Source organism: Neofelis nebulosa, chromosome 2 (genome assembly GCF_028018385.1).
Source record: "Neofelis nebulosa isolate mNeoNeb1 chromosome 2, mNeoNeb1.pri, whole genome shotgun sequence".
Classification (NCBI taxonomy): Eukaryota; Metazoa; Chordata; class Mammalia; order Carnivora; family Felidae; genus Neofelis; species Neofelis nebulosa.
Genome location: NC_080783.1, coordinates 128826375 through 128847936, shown reverse-complemented (window position 1 = coordinate 128847936; position 21562 = coordinate 128826375). Strand labels below are relative to the sequence as shown.

At 45.1% G+C, this 21562-nt stretch overlaps 1 protein-coding gene across 2 annotated transcripts in view; it reads right to left on the bottom strand.

The window, feature by feature from the left end:
- Positions 1–21562, bottom strand: part of SORT1 (sortilin 1) — a 67969-nt gene that overhangs the window by 4704 nt on the left and 41703 nt on the right. The window contains exons 7-19 of one of the 2 annotated variants that reach the window (XM_058716300.1): positions 21141–21190; positions 20178–20308; positions 16435–16579; positions 15297–15452; positions 13510–13616; positions 10449–10551; positions 9942–10110; positions 8903–9093; positions 6499–6688; positions 2737–2853; positions 2019–2127; positions 491–597; positions 95–218 (exon numbers count right to left, since the gene is read on the bottom strand). In XM_058716300.1, coding sequence (XP_058572283.1) covers positions 95–218; positions 491–597; positions 2019–2127; positions 2737–2853; positions 6499–6688; positions 8903–9093; positions 9942–10110; positions 10449–10551; positions 13510–13616; positions 15297–15452; positions 16435–16579; positions 20178–20308; positions 21141–21190 — 1699 coding nt within the window. The remainder of the gene's footprint in view (positions 1–94; positions 219–490; positions 598–2018; positions 2128–2736; positions 2854–6498; positions 6689–8902; positions 9094–9941; positions 10111–10448; positions 10552–13509; positions 13617–15296; positions 15453–16434; positions 16580–20177; positions 20309–21140; positions 21191–21562) is intronic. The other variant, XM_058716301.1, reaches the window with a different exon arrangement.

The window sequence follows — 21562 nt, the reverse complement described above, 5'->3', positions numbered from 1 at the left end:
CCTCCTTTGCCTCAGTCAGATCTTGATTATAAACAGAAAAAGAAACACTCCTGTTTTGTACTTGTGGCCCACCCCTCCGGAAGAAATGGTTTACCTCATCTGAGTCGTCGTGATAGCCGCTCTTGTTAGTGTGGGGGGCTGTGTCCAGAGCGTCCACGCCATCCACACCATTGGCCTCAGCATGTTGCTGAAGCACAGAGTATCGATGCACCAGGAACCTGGGGGTGGAAACATCTGTGAGTCCTCATGCGGTGAGGATGGATGCGTTTCTCACAGGACTGTGGATTTTCCGAGTTTTATATGTTCACAGAATGAGTCATACATATACGCTCCTGGTCGGCGTGTGGAAAATATAAATTCTGATTTGGGCCTCCTGCTTTAGGGACAATCACTTCAACGAGCTAGTTTTTGCCCAAGAGCAAACTCAACCGTGCGCCCTTGGCTGACTCTGTGGTTTGAATTCAGTACCTCTGACTTCCATGCTCCTTACCTTCCCCCACACACGTATTTCTTCACGAGGAGCACCCCTGCTACAACGGTGACCAGCATCAGTCCCACGGTGGCCAGGATGATTGGAACAGAATTGGACTTGGAATTCTTGATAAATTAAAACACAAACAATTTCAGGTGTGCATATTCTAGGACTGAATTCAAGGAGACTGCCCATTTCCCTGGCCTCTCTGTGAATGATCCGCAGTGTCTAGGTACTTACTGCTTTCCCAGCCCCCCACGATGGGCCCTCTCAGTGCTATCAGGAGGGCATCACTGGTGGCAGAGGGTAACCAGAACCTCAGCTCCTTGAAGCTGCCAGAATGGTGCAGACTCAGGGGCTTTCATGTCACAGTAACACTGGGAGCCCTTGGCAGTGAGCTCGGTCAAACAGCAATTGTGGCTGTTCCCGGCTACCAGTGTGTAAGTCGTGGAGCACTTAAGGGTGCAGCAAGAAAGGGAGACACGATGGTAACAGGGGGTTGGAAGAATCTGGAACAGAGCCAGCACCCGGGAAGAAGCTGTGCCAATGCCTTATCAGGCAGGACAGCATATAATACTGAGACGTGTTTTTACTTAATTTTTGGTATGTTTTTACAAATAGGCCTTTTCATATCATTGTTTGAGTGTGACCTACCTGCTTCTGGGTGGGAGATAGGGAATGTGTGTTTTCAATGTATCCAAGAGGAGGCAGAGCTGGATTCTAGGACAAGCTGTGTCCCTGTGGGTGGGAGTCCAGTGCAATCACACACACACAAACACTGAGGACAGCTGCCAGGAGTGTGGGGTGGGGCGGGGGGGGGCGCAGAGGAGGAGGAACCTGCCCCCTGACAAGTACACACACCCACGCATTCTTCTCCCGCTACCTTCCTAATCCCACCTCAGGCCCTCAGTCCTTAGAAGGCTGAGGAGGAGGGGGCTGCGGACTGTCCACCTCTCATTTTAGGGGTTAGGAAACTGGCGTTCACAGTTTACTGCCCCGGTCTCACTGCTGGTCCAGTACTTCTTTATCAAGAGGTTTCCTCTTTACCATTTCCCACACCCCAGCCAGACAGTTCAGTACTACAGATCTGTAATCAGCCCACGTCAAAACCAACCCACTGAGACCATCGTTCAGTTCTGCACTCTGCACGCACTCAGCATGACTTGGAGCAGAGACCACCTAACCTATGGCCCAGGGCTCCTCTCTTCCACAAGACTCAGGTGCAAGACTCCGGTCCTTTATAGCCAGGCTTCAAGCCTTTTTCCTAAATGACTCTCAGCCTCAGAAATGTCCTCAACTTGACGCTTCCAAGACTCAGAACAACTTTACAGAATTCCACTTTGTTCCCCCAACAAAGAAGTTTCTGGGGACGAGTTTCTCACTGCGTCGCATGACCCATCCTCCACCCTAATGGTTTCCTGTGCAAAGCAAAGCCCGCCGGAAGTAGTTTGGCCACTTTTACTCAGTAATAAAATTCTTAATGTTTTTTGTTCCTGGCAGAACAGGAAACCCCACTGGTACCTAAACCAGAACTACTTTCATATACCTGCTTTTCAGGACTCAAAAAGTTACTTGTACATTTCTTTTTCAAGTCTTTTACTTCTCGAACTGGATTCACTCCACCTTGGCATCTGTCTCCTGGAATTTTCCGGTACCTGAAAAGGCAGAAGACATTTTTTATCAGACCACTAGGATGTATCCCTGGATTCCTGTTAGTTCCTGAAAACAAGATTTGAAAAGTGCAGAAAAACATCTCCACCTTATACCACCTCTCAGGCCAGAGGGGAGAGCCACAGGAATGTTTCAGGGACATTTTGCGTAGTTTCAGGCCTTGAACAGACCAAGCATCCCTGGCCATGCTGTGGGGACATGCCCACCATTCTGCCTTAAGAGATGGGGCCAAAGAACTGTGACCCAGGGAAAGCACATTAACACGTGGTACAAAAATGGGAGGGGGAAATATGTATCCGGGGAGCGGGCACCATGTCCCCTCCAGAGCAGCGCTGCCTAATGCAGTGGCTACTTACATTTCAACTAATTAAAACTAATTCAGTGCCTCAGTTGCTGCACATGGTCAGCAGCCACCATATGGGACACAGCAGGTTAGGGAGCATTTCCAGCACCACACAAAGTTCTGTTAGACAGTGTTTTGCTAGCGTGTCCTAGAATGCCGTGTGCTCGGAGATGTGGAGTGCTGCGAGTGGGGGTCTCACTCTGCAGGGTGAAGACTCCTCTGTCACGATTTGAGAGGAGAGCCGCCTCACCCGTTTGTTGTCAGGTGCTCCTCTCTGCCATACAGACAAAACTCCAGGTCGTGGCCCTTCAGTTCTGGCTGCTCCACACATTTGGAGTCATTTTCTGGACGGAAGTAGCCAAAATCACTGCCAAGAGTCAGCAAAGAAAGTATCTTTCAGAGTTGCTGAAAGACAGTTAAGTGACTAGTAATGAAGGGTTTCTGAGGAGCAGCGGAAGCTTAATATTCCAGTCTTTGGTTGCATGAGAGCAGCTCAGGAAGGCCTGTGTCATCTGCAAAGAGGGTCTGTTCAGGAAGACAGACATGGAGAGGGCTAAACTGGGGGACCATCAGCTTACGGATAAGGCCTGGTGGACTGAGGACTCAGCGGCTGGGAGCCCTGCAGAGACCACGCGGACTCCAGGAAGGGGATGACTGCAGCAAGCGGGGGGGGCGGGGGGGACTGTGCACCGAGAACAAAGACACTGAGAAACAGTGGCAACAGCGACAGATCTAAACCCACTATGCTTAGGAATCTTTTTATTTACCTCCAAATCGCTCATTATTATGTTTTTGGGAGGTATTCCATAGGGTGTATGCCAAATCTTTCCTGCCTGCCCCATTTCTGTCCCTCTTAGCTTCTTAGATGACCTTTGTCTCCAGTGCAAATGCCTGTTGTGCCCTCCATCCTACCCCATCTCTCCACAGTGCCTTCCACCTGCTCACCTTTCTCTGTTTCTCCCAAGAAATATACCGCCTCCTCTCCAAGGCTGACCCCCTACACGAGCGCCCTGGGCCCATCCTTCTTACTACCCTGGGATCTGGCTTCACTGATGGTATGGACCGACTATCAGTCCCTTAGCCTGCACATGTCCTCTTCCTTCCCCCTCTTCTTCCTTATCCTTCTTAGAAGGATATTTTATACTTGTTCTATTGTACTCATTTCCTTTTTATTCCATGCATTGTGGCTTCAACCCCCGTTATCACCTTGGAAGCGAATGTCTGAGGCCCCCCAAGACTCCCTAGTCATGCCACTGTGGAGAGCCCTCTCTGGCCCTGCCTGTGCGGTGGCCCCGACACAGCACCTGCTCCTGCTCCTGCCGTTGCAACTGTGCCCGCCGGTTTCTCTTGGCACGGTTTGCACTTCAATCTTCCTAGCCTAGAAATGCAGACCCTTTCCTGCGGCCCACAGGTCATCCTCTTACTCTGTATCTGTTCTGCCTTCATGAGCTTCATTATTTGTTGCAACTAAAACTTCCAGGTTTTACCTCTCTTGAGCTCTGATCCTCCATTTCCAAGTACCTGCTGGATGTCACCACCTAAATCTGCTGACAGAACTTCAAATAAAGTGTCCAAAACATGTCACAAATTCTCTTTCAAGCCAGCCTCTCCCAACATTTCCCTATGTTTGTCCAGGGCACTGCCTTCCTTCCATTATCGAAGTCGAAAATTCAGCCTGGGCATGCCCTATCTGGACCCTACTCACTTCTTTATCGTGACCTCTGTGACTTCCCCTCATGGCCTATCTCCCGACACACCATTCCTGAGCACGCCAGTGGTATCTACACGTATGCCAGTCCACGGCTTCAATGACTTGCTTCTTCCCAGATGTGCAAGGTCAGGTCCTGCCACTTGTCAGGGCTCGGCTCCAATGCTGCCTCCTCCACAAAGCCTCCTTTGACCCGTCTCCTTTCAGCTCTAGATGGAATAGCCTCTAGGTTCTCTACATCTTCAAGGCACTGTTTCACAGCATAATTACGTGCATCTTACCAGGAGAGTCAATAACAGGCTTTCCACCATCACTTTGCACTGCCTTGTGCACAGCAAGTATGCGATGGATGCTTGGAGAATACACAGATGATGCTTGCACTTCAAGGTTTTTGTGACAGATATTTAGGGGACAGGGTAAGAAGATGCAGAAGACACCACCCCTCTAGCACGGAGGGGGAGTTCCGGTGAAAATTTTAGGGTCTCCAATCCGAAATATCCGGGAAAGTGCCCTTCCCGCTCACAGAGTACACAATTCTTAGGCACGGGTGGCACAGTGTGTAGGCTCTGGGGCCGAGCTGCCAGGCACACATTCCAGCCGTGCCGCTTCCCGGCTGGGTGATGGTGGGCAAGTTAGTGGTAACCTCTGAACCTTCATTCCTCCTTTTGTGAGATGGAAATGGCAACAGTACCTAGCTCAGGGGGCTGCCATGGTTAAACATAAATTGTTCGGGACAGTGCCTGGTATAGTTACTGCTCAGGAAACATCAGCTGCTATCACGACTACTCAATGATGATCAAATACAACATGCCCTCAAGGAGTCGAGACTTTACTGGTAGAACCAAACCTGTGCACAATAACCAAAATACAGCAAGAGCTGTACGGCAGAAGCCCAGATGAGTGAAAGCTGGAGAAGGCTTTACGGAGGTGAGAACTGAGCTAAGTATTAGAGGCCAAATAGGAACTCCCAAGCTTGGGGGTCAGGCAGGGAATGTGGGAAGACTTTCCAGGCAAAGGAAGCAGCAGCTAAAATGGCATGGAGCTCTGAAGAAGCACAGCTTGTCTGGAAAGCAGGAGAAGGTCAGGTAATTAAGAGCCTGGTCTGGGTCCAGTCTAGGATATAGAGTGTCCCAGTGTCAACAAGCTCTAGCCCTAATATGACACCACAGTGACCGGAAGGATCCTGTTTCCTGTGGAAACACAGAAGACAAGACCTCTGGCCCATTCTGCATTTAGATGTGAGCCACACATGGGGAACCACACCGGGTCAGACTGGGTGTTCGCTCAGTGCCAGAGAATGTGATGTGGGAGGTGACGACTGCTACCTGTCTGCATTCTTTTCCAGATCCTTTTAAAATTTTTATCTTTGAGAGAGAGAGAGAGAGAGAGAGAGAGAGAGAGAGAGAGTGAGCATAAGCAGGGGAGGGGTAGACAGAGGGAGAGAGAATCCCAAGCAGGCTTCCTGCTGCCAGCATGGAGCCTGATGCGGGACTCAAACCCACGAACTGTGAGATCATGACCTGAGCCAAAATCAAGGGTCAGATGCTTAACCGAATGAACAACCCAGGCGTCCCTTTTCTAGATCTTTTAGGATCCACTTTTACTTCCTGTCAGTATGTTTTGCAGGTAATGAATTCCATAAGATTACTGGCTGTGATGGGAAGCAGTGCCTCTTATTTGACCTAACTTACCCTGCTTGGCTACCTGGGGCCTGCCTTGCCCTTGAGTAATCAACTAAGTCCATGCCAGTAGGGTAACTAACCCTTCAGCCCAGATGGTCCTGAACTTGAGGCAGTCCATCTGGATGGCCTCTAGACCTTGATACGACATCTGGACCATCAGTACTCCAACATCCCCTCCGGTCTCCTTCAATCTTGCAGACGATCCAAAACCTAGTGCCCTACCTGCTGAACTCAGGCCGCCAGTGTTTAGTGAACACATGAATTCCAACTTCCTCCCAGCTCCTGTACTGTCCTTCCTGGTGTTTCTGCCCTATTTTCTCCTCTCTCTGTTTCTGAGTTCTCTTCCTCCTTATACACTTCCCTCCCTTGCTGTCAGCCCAGGATTCCTGGGGGCTGTTGCTGGCCCTGTCCAATAACTGACTGACTGGCCTGATAATATTACCTGTCCAATTGCTAATAACTCTCGGTCCCTTCTCTGTGCCTCCATTTCCTCAGTAAGAGCAGCAGTTCTCCACCCTTGGAGAAGAAAGGATTTGAATATTTTTCAGCACTATAAGTCAATGGTCTTTCACTACCTCCGGCACAGCAAAGGGGCTGACAGAGATGTGAGGGAAGCTGATACCAGAGGAAGTCCTCCAGGGAGCAGGGGCAGACGGACGGCTGCTTGGTCACAACATAGTCCCGACCATTCTGGCAGACAGACGACTTGCGGAGCCGCAGGTACTGTTCTTTGTAGCCTAAGATGCAGCCGTCTCCGTAGTCTCCAGGGTCGGCAGAGTGAGCCAGCCATACGGTATAGTCCTTCTCCTCACCTAAAGGGAAGACAGGCAGTTCAGGCCACCGCACCCACGTGTGCGAGGCAGCTGCCAGGCTGAAAGGAGAGGAAGGACAAGAAAAAGGGGATGTCGGACTCATTCCACTGCCTCATTTTGGAACTGCAGACAAGAGTTACGTCAGTTGGAGCCTACTAGCAGTTGGCACCTCCTTGTGTCAGAGGAGGACACTTCACATCTCACCGCCCGTTTGAGTTATGAGGAAAAAGCTTATTTGCTTCAAAGTGGGCAGCTGGATGGAGGACCTCTAAGCTTCCTTCCACATGGAGAGACTTCTGCCTCCATGTCTTGCACACCTGTGCTGTTGGTCAGCAGGAGCTGTCACAGGTAAGCAACCAGGCGTTTCCTTTCAGGAGACAGCAGTTAGCCAAAAGCGAGAGTTCAGTTTCACCACGGGTTAGTTTGCCTCAAACAGAAGGGAAGACAATCTCTTTCTAGACTTTTAACTTCACATGACTGGCTTTCACGTAGACTGCTGATGACAGTCGATCCAGCTTTGTAAGTCGTATCACCCACTCCTGGAGAAATGACTCAAAGGCCATGGGCTAGACTGTGGATTAGGGTTTTATCCTCTGGGATACAAAGACCAGCGCAGAGTCTGTTAGGGAGCAGGTGCCTACCAAATCTTTTAATGGCGTTAAACTTCAGGAATAACTGTAGAGCTGCCTTCTGAGGGGAAAACTCACAAGCCAGCTCCTTCACAGCCTATTTAATGAATCTGGATATTAAATAATGACTCTCGGGTATTAAATCATATGTAAACACCTTGTAGAAAAGGCCCAAACAGTGCTTCTGCTTCCTTCAGGAGTCACTAAACTAACATTCTGAGGAAACAGACCCATTGTGCCATCTAATAACAGGACCAAAATTCAAACAAAGCTACCTGAAACCTTAAGTCTTTTATCATAACATGCCAACAAGAAACCACGGCTCGCAGGGTGGGAGACTTTTCTCCAGTTTTCTCTTTTATCCTCCATATTTTTCAGTACAGTGTCAGCATCTTTGGTACCAGGGCCTGGGTTTGCTTATGATTCTTTAGCAACACCTTGCAATGAGCATTTTACCTCCTTTTCGGAAGCCATTTTCCATGCCTCTAACATGCCTTCCAGTCTGACATCACAGAACTCTGAAATGGTCAGTGTGGGCTTCGAGCTCACCCAGTAGCCATTCTAAAACCTCACCTGTGACTGACATTCAAGCCAAAACTCTTTACACGAATACTTCCTCACTTCAACGTTTTGATAATCAGATGCTCTATGCAACACACTTTCCTCTAACGCTTCTCTTACAGTTCTGTTGCAATCAAGGGTGAAAAGCCCTGAAATGTCATGAAATAATTTTAGATAAACACAAGGACGCATTATCCTTACAAGCAGAAAAAAGTCCCATAAAGTGTTACAGAGCTTCAATAGTGTGAGGCCACGCTTACAGCCTTAGCCACACATGGCTGGTCTGAAGTGAGATTTACTCTAAGGGTAAGGGTAAAGTATACACTGGATTTTGAAGTCTTAGAAGAAAAATATAAAATATAAAATATTTCATTGATAGTTTTTTTTTTAATGTTATTTTTTGAGAGACAGAGACAGAGCATGAGCAGGGGACGGGCAGAGAGAGAGGGAGTCACAGAATCCAAAGCAGGCTCCAGGCTCTGAGCTTTCAGCACAGAGCCAGACATGGGGCTTGAACTCACAGACCGTGAGATCATGACCTGAGATGAAGTCGGGACGCTTAACCAACTGAGCCACCTAGGGGCCCCACATTGATAGTTCTTAACACTGCCTACATATTGAAATGATTTTAGGTATAGTAGGATGATTAATTAAAGTGAATTTCACCTCTTTTACTTCTATAATGCAGCCAACAGAATAATTTAAATTGCACATGTGGTCCTCATTTTATTTCTTTTGGACAGTGCTAGTCCAAAGAAGGAAGCTGCATTTCTGATACCATTCATTGCATTGCCTTGAACATCCTTCAATCCTCTTTCATATGCTTTTTTTTTAAGTAGGCTCCATGCCCAACGTGGGGCTTGAACTCATAACCCTGGAATCAAGAATCATGTGCTGTACTGACTGAGTCGGCCAGTGGCCCTCATATGCATTTTCTTATTCCAGCTAAAAGAAATGAAATTGAATTATTAGAAAAAGAGGCTTATATGTTCTGGTAGAAAAGGTCAAAGGAGACTCTACTCACAGTTCCTTTCAAGGACATCTTTAAAGTCAATGGTATAGGAGACCCACTGGCGGGTCAGGAAAGATTCTGTGAACCCCCATATGCTGATATTCATGGACCGAGCTCCAGGTTCTGAAGCTAGACCGGTAAAGTAGATGGGCTCCTTGGTGAACATGTAGGTTTGCCAGCACTGACCTTCATCTGTGGAGAACCTGAAACCACAATTAGAGAACAGTCGTGACAGAGGATCAACATGTACGGGAGTATCAGGAAACTACTCTGGCTGTTTGATCCCAAACCAGAGAAAACCCTCATATTTATGTCATGGCTTAGTGACTGATAACTATATAAACTTTTAATGCCCACAGATAACAGGGTAGGTAAAAGAGATTCATTCAAAGAATATAGAAGAAAATGCCTTTATAAAAATTGTTTCAAAGGAAACAGAGGGTAGCGACCCATGTACGAATGGGCTTCTGAATAAACATACAAAATTATTTTAGAGAACTTATACTTAAGGAGTAATTTTCCATCCAAAGTGCTTAAATGCTTCTATAGGATTCTTGTGGAGAGAAAGAAGAATTATTTATTTACTTATTTATTTAAAGAGAGTGAGAGTGAGAGTGAGAGAGAGAGAGAGAGAGAGAGAGAGAGACACCACGACTGCACACACGTGCAAGCCAGGGGGAGAGACAGAGAATCCCAAGCAGGCTCCATGCTCGTTGCGGAGCCTGACCCGGGGCTCAATTCCATGACCCTGGAATCATGACCTGAGCTGAAATCAAGAGTCAGACGCTCAACGAACTGAGCTACCCAAGTGCCCCAAAAGAAGAGTATTTTTAAAAAGTGACAAAAAATGTTAGCTAGAGGAACTCAGAAGAAAAAGCAAAGATACTGAATGTGGGTTGCTCTAGATGCAATCCTTTCAAGAATGTTCCCTACAGTTCTTAGAATGCACAAATTTGAATCAGGGTCCATAACTATCCCTACCTCCCACAGAAAAACATCCCACAGTTGCCCTCCATGCAGATAGTGTGGGTGGAGCAGAGCTCATGCATACTTAATCACACTGATAGGATGGCTGCTGTGCTCAATGGCCACAATGATGCCTCCAGAATCCAGGATGGTATAATAGTGGGGTCCTTCGAGCATCTTCGTCCAGGAGTAACCCCCATCATCTGAGATGTACACATCCGGGATCATCACTGAAATGGCATCCCCTACACTACCTGCAACACAATCCGCCATCTCGTCAGCAAAAATCAGCAATGAAACGGAGAGGGTTTACTGCCAAGAGAATAATTTTCAGTGAATTTACTCTGATTATTTCCCATCATACCTCTTGTAATAGGAAAAAAAGGCCACTGAAAAGTTGGGAAAGGAAGTCATGTTTCTCTCTCTGATGGGGAGTCTAATGAAAAACCCAGAGTATCATTATTATTCGAGAAATTTCACAAAGGATGGTAAACATCATGTATGGTGGTTTTCTTATAGGATTCAAGGCTGTGGCTGAGTTTTAGTGTGCTCAGCTACTTGCTCCTGTGGAGATGGGGGGCGGGCTGCTCACCATGGGCAATGACTATGCCGACGGCCTTAGGCTCTGACAGTGGGGCCATTGGAACGTTTAGTTTCTGGGAGATGCTGTAGGAAGCGTGAATATGAAGGCTGCACTGTGAAAAGAAACCAAAGCTCAGATTAAAACCAAAGGTGTAAATTTTTAATCATCTCACAGAGCCTTCTAAGAAAGCTTTGAATTTAACCCAGACTTCAGCGGGATACTCTCTTAAAAAAAAAATTGTGGTAAAAAATACATACCATAAAAGTTAGCATCTTAACCATGTTTAAGTGTACAGTTCAGTGGGGTTAAGTACATTTATACTGTTGTGCAACCATTACCACCATCCATCTCCAGAACTTTTTCAAACCAAAACTCTACACCCATTAAACAGTAACTCCCATTCTTCCTCCTTCCAGACCCTGGAAACCACCATTCTACTTTCTGTTTCTATGAATCTGACGATTCTAGGTACCTTATATAAGTGGAACCACATAGTATTTGTCTTTTGATGACTGGCTTATTTCACTTAGCATTATGTCCTCAAGGTTCATCCATGTTGTGGTATGTGTCAGAGTTTATTGAAGGCAGAATATTATTCCATTGCATGTATATGCCACATTTTGCTTCTCCGTTTATTTGTCAAAGGACACTTGGGTTGCTTCCAGCTTTTGGCTACTGTGAATAATGCTACTATGAACATCGGCATGCAAATATTTCTTTGAGACCCTGCTTTCTTTTGGATATATACTCAGAAGTAGGATCGCTGATCATATGGCAGTTCTGTTTAATTTTTTGAGGAACCGCATACTGTTTCATATAGTGACTGCACTATTTTTCATACCCACCAATGACGCACAAGGATCCCAACTTCTCTACATCCTTGGCAACACGTTATTTTGTTTCGTCTTGTTTTTGATAGTAGCCATTCTAATGTACATGAGAGGCGTGAGAGGTGATCTCTCCCTGTGGCTCTGATTTGCATTTTCTTAATAATTAGTGATGTCAAGCATCTTTTCATGTGAGTTTTTGGCCATATATATATATGTATACATATATACGTATATATATATACGTATATATATATATATATACGTATATGTATACATATATATATATATATACACGTATATATATATACATATATATATATTTTTTTAAGCTTGTTTATTCTGAGAGAGAGTGAGCGAGCACGGGAAGAGCAGAGAGAGAAGGAGAGAGAGAGAATCCCAAGCAGACTCCTTACTGTCAACATATGAGATCATGCGGGGCTCGAACTCATGAACCGTGAGATCGTGACCTGAGCTGAAATCAAGTCAGACACCTAACTGACTGAGACACCCAGGTGCCCCTTGTATATTCCCTATACAGAAATGTCTACTCAAGTCCTTTAACCATTTTTAATTTGGGTATTTGTTTTTTCTGTTGTTGAGTTATGGTCTCAGTGGGATATTCTTGATTCCAAAATAGATTAGTATATTTAGGAGCAAATTATGCAATTATTTTCTCATGTGTAATGCTTAGTTTATTTTATTCCTGCATTACACTGAAGCCTCTGATCAATATTTAAAGTGTGAATAAACATGAAAATAAAAATAAAGCATGATTCCACACAAATAAACTTGATGAACACCTGACATACTTCTGATACCGTACAAGATGTGGTGCTGATTCAAAGTAAGACCCAGTCCTGTCTTTAAAATTTCTGAGAAACCAGTTGAGCTATAAAGCACAATGAAAGTTAATGTTTTAAAAGAGGTCTGTGTTGGATAAAATGTTCATTTTATGTCATATATTTTACTGCAGTAAAAAGGGGTTCACACAAACTACAGGCGACATGAAGAGGCAGGATTAATTCTAGGTGAAGATGGGCCCTCAGGATGATCAGGATTTCTGCTGCTTCTAATGGCTCAGGACTGGGAGAGTCAGGCATAAATTTCCCAAGAGTCATGTGGGCAGCGCCACAGAGGCAGGAGCGCATGTAGGGTGTTCAGGGGGCAGCAGAGGGCTACAAGGAACATGCCAGTGATCAGATGGACAATGACAATGAAAAGGCAGAAGAGAGCCTGACGGGAGGAGAGGACCTTCACTCACCAGGTCAGAGGCACAGACTTTATTCACAGGCAAAGGGGAACCCTGAAACGTACTGAGGAGGGAAAGGCATGGAGTGTGAGAGTGGCCAGGCAAGTAAAGAGGCCACTGCACCGCCCAGGCTCAAGGTGAAGAGGGCAGGCACAGGGCACGGCCACGGTAGAGGGATGGAAAAAAAGGGGAAAGGAGAAAGGGCACCGGGTGGCACAGGTACACTATCTTACACAGTCTGAGGCTCTTAAAACGAAACAAAAAGTCCCGCCTACAACAGCAGAGTGGATATCGGCCACAGGTATTCTGAGAAGAGCTCGGGAACCACCAACACTGTCATTTTTTGAGGAAAACTCCCAGGGTTCCCCGAAACTCTTCTCAAACTCTGTAAGAGCCAGACACAAGACTTGTTCCTCTTTTCTTTTTTTCTTGTCTGTCCAGACCCATCACTCCTGGAACCTGGGATCTCCTGGAGCAATGCCTTTGTATCTCTATTCTTAGCCTCTCCTCAGAGGGGCTAGTTCTGGCATTCATGGGCCCTACCGTGTCACCATCCACACCCTCTGGCTGTGTGGAGCCCAGGGAGAGGGGAAGAGAAGGCCAAGTTCTCTTCTGTTTGTTTCTGGCCAGCACGGCTTTGCACTGCTCATGAATGGCTGGTCCCTGGCGTCACGTAGAATTCCTTAAGTCTCATAGTTGCCATGCTGACTCTTAACTGATTACCGGCCCATCCTCCGTTCTGTTTTCATTCAGTGGTTTAGTAAAACACAAAATTTTAGCCTTTAGTTTTTTCTTTAAAAGACAAATAGTCCATAGTATTTTGGCTTTTCCTTTTCCTACATTCTACATTACTTTCATTACTCTGATTTCCAAACTTTCCACCTGTAGCAGCTGTGGTCACTAATCAAGTACAAAACTTCATTATTCAAAGGCCTGAAACCGATCAGAGCAGGACACAATGGCTGCACAGGACACATGGAGTAAGACACACCTCATTCTTGTTTTTGGCTGTAGCATCACATTCACTGTTTTCAGGCTTCCTCAGGTGCTTCCACCTTCCTCCTTGGTCAAAAGTGATCATAGTCTGGATAGAGTTATCTGAATGGGAAAAGAACGGTCTTAAGTCTGATAGACCGGAAGTACCTTATTAAATTCAGTTTACCATGGCATCTCTCGCTCCTGGGGCTACATAATGCCATTAGAACTCTAGAGTCCTACAAGCCTGTAACATCCAACAAAACAGCTCAGTGTTGGTGAGTAACTGAGCAGCACTCTATGCTATTTGAAGAAGGCTTCCCACCTGAATAGGACTCAGCTGATTCCAGAAATCATCTAGACTGATACTCTTGAAAAAATACCCTTTTTCTCCTTACCAACACAAACAGGTTAATGTCCATTCTCCTTCCTTGCTTGCTTGCCTTCAAGGTAAAATCTACAATGGGAAGGCATCCCAATCTTTACTCGGATAAGGCCAGGATACCAGGCTTGTTATAGGGACTCTCAAGATTTGAATGTATGTGCCTAAGTCTGGCTCAGTAATTCCTAATTTTCATCTTTCCACTACCCCATACCCGATCTCTCCTATACCTTTTCTCTTTTTTCTACATGCTCTTCCCTGTTCTCTATTCTTAATGACATAAACTATTGCAAGTTTAAATTCAGAGACAATATGCTTTGAGTTTCCCAAGGAAAATCAAACAAGAAAGCAAATGAAGGACAATTCATTTAGTCAATAAATATTTATTGCATGCCTACTATGTGAAAACTGTTGTGAGCCTTCGGGACTATCTTGGTGAACAAAACAGAAATAAAACTTGGTGAATGTACATTCTAGCAGGGTGAGACAAATGCCAGATGCTGTAAACAGGTAAATTATATAGTATGTTGGAAAATAAGTGCCATGGAAAATCCTGCCCTGCTAAAGAGGGGCTGAGTGTGTGTGTGTGTGTGTGTGTGTGTGTGTGTGTGTGCGTGTGTGACTAGGGGAGGACAGACAAGCTCCCAGTGGGACAGTCATGGCAGGCTCTATGGCTCTATTCAGAAAGCAACATATGAGCACAGATTGGAAGGAGGATGGTGTCAGCCTTGCAGATATCTGGGGAAACAGAGAACAGTCCCTGAAAATCTCTAAACCATGCATGTGTGTGCCTGGTGTGTTTAACGACTGGCAGAGGGCTGCAGTGACCAGAATGTAGTGGGTGGAGGGGAGAGGGGTGGGAGGAAACGGGTCAGTACTGCTTAAGACCTTGCCGACCACTGCAAGATCTTTACCAATAAAAACAACCTCTCACCTCCCACCAAAAAAAATAAATACATCTAAAAACAAAACCTTAAGAGTCTTTGTACTTTAGAGTGATGTGTTTATTTGTATAACTGGGCCTTAGCAAAGGTGAGCTCTGCAGAACCTTGGAGCAGAACACCAGAGGAACGCTGGCCGGCTACAGCTGTGCCTTCTACAAGGAGAAAAGCAGGAAGTGGTTCAAACTCAGGCTCATTCCTCTAGGCCTAAACCTCCCAATATAGAAAACTCATTGCTTTCATTTATTTAAAACTTCCTCTACACAACATAGAACCCAAAAAATCTTTCTTTCTATCTGCTGCTGCTTTGCTCTTTTTAGTTCTATTTACCATAACTGATGTAAAATGAAGAGCCAGTATTGACATGAATAGGCTTGCCGGCTAGGCAAGCAACAGTACTGGGGGGACAGGACCACCATTGTTTCTGAAAGTCTCGACTCCCAACACTTTCAGCTGAAGGACAGCTGTGCCCAGACTTACCTTCTGAGAGCACACTTGTTATGTAGACCCCGCGGAGGGAGGTCACATTGGTAAAGTCCGTCTCGCCACCTGTGGTGGTGTAGAGATGTCGGTCCAAGGACTTGGAATAGACAATGCCTCGATCATCTGAGGTAAAGATTGTGCCAAATCCGGTATCTGAAATAGGCAAACAAACAAAAACAGTAAGTCTTGCGGGGAGGGAACAGAGAGAAAAACAACAGTCCAACCATACACATGACTAAATCGCTGACTGACTGCATACATTAGCCAACTGTCCCTCTTCATGATGTAGGCACAGACCTGAGCATTAATCATGGTTTGATACTCATGATTTTCATGTCCGCCTTTAATTCTACTACCCAGCTTGGTGCCTGGAGTCTGGTAGATACTGTTTGTTGAATGAATTAACCAGATGCCACAGAAAAGCCCTTCCCAGATATATTCTGGTGGCAGAGGCAATGCACTTAGATTTATATCATACATACCTCTAAATCTTTATATTCTAAACCTATGCTTCTTGAACTATCTGTGGTGAAGGATCAATTTCTTTTTTTAAGTTTTATTTATTTAAGTAATCTCCCCACCCAACATGGGGCTCGAACTCACAACCCCGAGGTCAAGAGTTGCATACTCCCTTGAGCCAGCCAGGCGCCCTGGTGAAGGATCAATTTTTAAATTTCTATTATGGCACAAACCGATCCTTTGTAAAATATAATAAAAATTAATCCTAAGAAGAGTGAAATACAAAATCTAATCCTCAATGTTTTAATGATTAGATTCAACAGATGTAAAATTACTTTGTCAAATGGTAAGAGGAGTTTCTCAATGTTTGCTATTGCTTTGGTGCTTACTTGGCAACAAAGAGCTTGCAAACCGTATAGCACCGGTCCTCCGACCATTCTTTGAGCAGCACTGCTCTAGAATACTTGGACATACACATAAACCACATTCTAGAGCCAAAAGAAGGGGCCTTCTTAACAGAGACTACACAGTATCTCTAAGACAGAGTATTCAGTAGGACACTAATAAAAACCTAGGGGTAAGAGGAAATGTCAACACGTAAGAAGGAAGCTCAAAATAGAACTTGAAGTTTAAATCTCTATGCGTTCAAGGGTGGGCCACTAAAAAAAGCTCTTACCTCCAGGTTCATCTACATGCATGAACACCATGTCATCATTAGCTGCTAGAATAGAATAGAACTGTTCCTGCCCCACAGAAGGTAGCTGGGCCATGCTCCACGTGTCCCCTTGATCTGTTGATACATGAATCCTTCTTGTTGTATCCTGGAACAAATGCCAATATTTAATGTTTCAATTTCCACTAAGATGCCATGTGCAGCGACATGAATAGGAACATTATTATTCATAATTGTAAGTCTCACTCTCCATTTCTTCACTGGGTACAATTGTTATAAATGACACATCCTAGTACCAATTACCAAAACAATTTCTTAAATTTTTTTTTGTTTATTTATTTTTGAATTTAAATTTTTTTTTTTTTTCAACGTTTTTTATTTATTTTTGGGACAGAGAGAGACATAGCATGAACGGGGGAGGGGCAGAGAGAGAGGGAGACACAGAACCGGAAACAGGCTCCAGGCTCCGAGCCATCAGCCCAGAGCCTGACGCGGGGCTCGAACTCACAGACCGCGAGATCGTGACCTGGCTGAAGTCGGACGCTTAACCGACTGCGCCACCCAGGCGCCCCTGTTTATTTATTTTTGAGAGAGAGAGAGCACGAGCAGGGAAGGGTCAGAGAGAGAGGGAGACACAGAATCCAAAGCAGGCTCCAGGCTCCGAGCTGTCAGCACAGAGCCCGATGTGGGGCCTGAACCCACAAGTCGCGAGATCATAACCTGAGCCAAAGTTGGACACCCAACCAACTGAGCCAGCCAGGCGCCCCACCAAAGCAATTTCTAACCCCTAGCAAAGTTCCAGGCAATGGAACAATCCATTCTATTGTAAGCAAGGCTATCTTGGCTTCCTCTTTGGCTTCTTCATTCTGGTATGGCCCTGTATGATGTAATTCTCCCAACCTCTGACATTCCCATTTTCTTCAATAGAGCTAAGGGTATGATGGGGTCGTCTTTAGTTTGGCTTTACAGCCATTCGCTATGCTTGCTCAGATAATTCTTAAAATGATTACTGTACCAAAGTTAGGTCCCTCTGAGACAGTCCTAGCATAACCCAAAGAATGAGACAATTAAGAGTCTAGAAAATGGAGACGAAACTCATGCTTGGGAGATCACAGGGAAGTCAAGATGTGACACGTCTCCTCTTTAAGGAAGTCTCTCTAAACAGCCATAGTGAAGGGAACATGCACAGGCTAGGAAGAGGCCAAGGAGAGGCAGAAATTAATATAGGGGAGCTGATCAGGGAGTATTTATCTGTTGAAAGGAGTCTGTTAGGTAGGCAATTAACACCTCCTTTCAGATAAATAGCTTAAAATAGCTACTAGACATATTTAGCCAGGGCACAGGAATGAGTCCCAGGGCTTCCTTATGTTAAATACTCTTTAAATTTTTTTTTCAACGTTTTTTATTTATTTTTGGGACAGAGAGAGACAGAGCATGAACGGGGGAGGGGCAGAGAGAGAGGGAGACACAGAATCGGAAACAGGCTCCAGGCTCCGAGCCATCAGCCCAGAGCCTGACGCGGGGCTCGAACTCACGGACCGCGAGATCGTGACCTGGCTGAAGTCGGACGCTTAACCGACTGCGCCACCCAGGCGCCCCTTAAATACTCTTTAAAATTTAGTGACAAGTACATTTAACCTATCTCTAACTTATACCTAGATGTTTACTTTCGGTCTTACTCATTGTTACAGGTAGAAACTAGAATTAAAAAGCACACACTAGACAGTAGCAGTACAGAGTAGGAGGCTAACTCTGGAAGCAGTCAGTCTGATTTCCACCAGGGTTCTATCTCTGGGTGACCCTAAGCAAGTTACTCAATTTCCTCAAATACAAATTGAGGTGAGAGGCCAGCTCCTAGGGCTGCTGGGAAGATGATCACAAAACTGCTTGAGACAGTTATGTATAGTTACTGTGTCCACTTCCGTGTCTCCACTCCCCCTTTCTCTGAACCCGCTGTAATCAGCCCGTTAACCCCGGTGCTCTGATGAAAACACGCTTGTCCAGGTCACTGACAACTTCCACTTTGCCAACTCCAGTAGACAATTCTCAGGACTCATCTAATTACGTATTTTAGTTGAGTTTCACACAGCAGATCACTCCTCCTGCTTGAAACACTTTCTCCCCTTGGCTTTCGTGGAATCCCTGCCCTACTCCCCGCCTCCCTGGTCCTTCCTTCTCAGTCTTCTTTGCTGGATTTTCATCTCTTTCCAACCTTTCAGCATTACTAGGGTGCTCTGGCCCATGCTCAGGCCTCCAGAAGATAACATCCAGTCACATAGCTTTATATATACCATATAATTTGGAGAGATTCATATACCCAAATGCTTACTCAACATTTCCACTTAGATATCTAGCAGGCATCTCATACCCAAAACTGAATTCTTGATTTCCCTCCCACAAACTTGGTCCTCTTGTGGTCTCTGCCATCTCAGTAAATGGTACCACCATTCACCCAGTTGCTCAGGCCAAAGACTAAAGTTATCCTGGGTTCCTCTCATTCCCTCACAATCCACATCTAATCCATCAGCAAATCCTACTGGCAACACGTTAACAATATATCCACACTCTTACCACTTCTTCTCTCATCCATGTTAATAGCCTGGTCCAACCTTCCATCTTCTCTCACTGCTGTCATGGCCTCCCAGCTTCTCTTGGTTCTTCCATTCCTGCCCCTTGTCAGGCTATTGGTTCCTGCACCTACCTATTCTGTCAAAAGAGCAGCCAACTTACACCATTCCCTTGCTAACAACCCTTCAGAGCTCTCCAACACATGAAGAATAAAAGCCATGCTCTTGGGGTGCCCGGGTGGCTCAGTTGGTTAAGCATCCGACTTTGGCTCAGATCATTATCTCACGGTTCAGTTTGTGAGTTCAAGTCCTGCATCAGGCTTCTGCTGTCAGCTTGGAGCCTGCTTTGGATCCTCTGTCCCTCTTTCTCTGCCCCGCTCCGACTCACTCTCTCAAAAATAAACAGATTAAAAGAAAAAAAAAAAAGCCAAGCTCTTAATCGTGACCTATAAAGGCCATTGGCTCCCCCTCTTTGGACCACCTTTGCCTGTGCTCCAGCCATGCTGCCCTTCTCACTGTTCTTCAATATTTCCAGCATGTTCCAATCCTAGGGTCTTTGTGCTTACTGTTTCTTCAGCCTAAATGTACACAGAGCTAAGTTCTCACTTCAGTCAGGTCTCAGACAGCCCATCCAAACCACCCTATCTAAAATAGCACTGCTCCAGTTCCTAATGCATTCTATTTCCTTACTCAGCTATAGATTTCTTCATAGTTTTAATTGTTAACTGATATTATAATATCGTATTTATTAGTTTAGTGTCGATCCAATTCCCTACTTAAATATAAGCTCTGAGAGCAGGACATTTATCTGTGTTGTTCACTGCTATATTCCTGGGACCTAGAATAGCACCTAGAATATAGGTGGTACTCAATTAATGTCACTATTTCATTACTGGATAATGAACAAATGGGACTGCTTTTTTCAGATGCCCATGTCTGAGTAGAGTCCAAACACTGGGGCCATACATCCCAGAACAGGTACCACAAGTCATGTGGTGACAACAGGCTGAGCTACAGAGTAGCCCTGAAGAATCAGTCAACTTCTAGGAAGACTCCCTCCAAATCTTAGTGAACGTTGCAAAAAAGGCAAGAAACTCTGTCAGTCCTAGCAGTAAAAGGGACTCGTTTGAGACATATTTACAGAATATTAGAAATCGCCAATAAAAGGGCAATACCCACCTTATCAGCCATCACAGAGGCAAAAAGGAAACGTCCCCCAAGACCAAAGGAGTAGATTTTCACACCGATGGTTTTGAAGCTCTTCCCCAAGTCTGAAGTTCTCCGTAATTCCAGTGCCCCAAGGTCAGCTTCTTAAACAAGACAAAATATTAATAAAAATTGCATATACTGGTGAGCCCCTAGTTCAAAACAACTGTTTTAGAATGTTCTTAATTTTATAGCTAAAGGATTTTTAATCTTATGCATGTTAATCAAGTAACAATATGAAATAACACAGCATTAGGCATAGGAAATTAACATGGGGTTTTATTTTTATACGGTGAGGTTTTGCACTGGATAGAAAGATAAAGCTTACTTAATTAAAATACAGTGTTATATAAACGTGTCACAGCCACAGCATCCTGTTTTGCTTTCTTCATGCTTGGAAACAATCTTATTTTATTTTAAGTAGTCTTGAGTTTCTGGTTTTCTTGCTGATCATCTAACACCCCTACTGGAATTCAAGCCCCATGAGAGCAGGCCTTGGGTGTCTTGCTCTCTCCGTCCTTAGAACGGTGATTGGCACACTACTGCAGGTGCTCACATGAATGAATGGATAAATGAAATGGAGCCATGGACTGGACAGCTAACAACTTCCACCAACACAAACACAACCTCCATGCTCTTTTGCAGAAATCACTATGCACTTCAACTTGTTACTGTTTGTAGTCTAATTTTTACTTTATGTATAAGCGTTACTAAAATTAAGTATACTGCTTCTGTATGTGGCTTGCATTTTTATTTGATCTAGGCTCAGTGCTTTTAAAATTTGAATCTGGTTGTAATTTCAAAATTTTAAAAATCATTGCCAGTTATCTTTAGCTATTAAAATCACAGGACAATGGAAGGATCTTTGATGTTTCTACTTCTTACAACCATGAGTGGACAACAGGACACTCTTATTTGGGACTAAAATATACTTACTGCAAGAGCCGTTTGCATAGGTGGTAAAGAAGATGGTGTTTTCTGACCCCCTACAAAGAGGCAAAGACAGAAAAGACACAGTTCAAGACTGCTGTCAACTGCAGTCACGAGCTCCAGGCAAGTCTACTAATGACACACTCCATCTGCAGGCGCCAGCTGAGACAGCTTTTGGGGATGCTGCATGCCAGATTCTCGCAGCCTCGCTGGTCAAGGTTCCCCCCAGCCCGGCCCCAGGATTTTCCCCAGTCCACTACTTCTTCACGTGGACTCTTTCAGCGGGTCAGACTGGCCTACTTACTCTCTCCAAATCTGCCTCTTGCATTTGCTGTTCCTGTTTCTGGCTTAAAATGCTTTTCTCTCTCATGTAACCAAATCTTACCCTCACAATCTTTAGGCTCCAGCTTCAAATTTAGCTCTTCTCT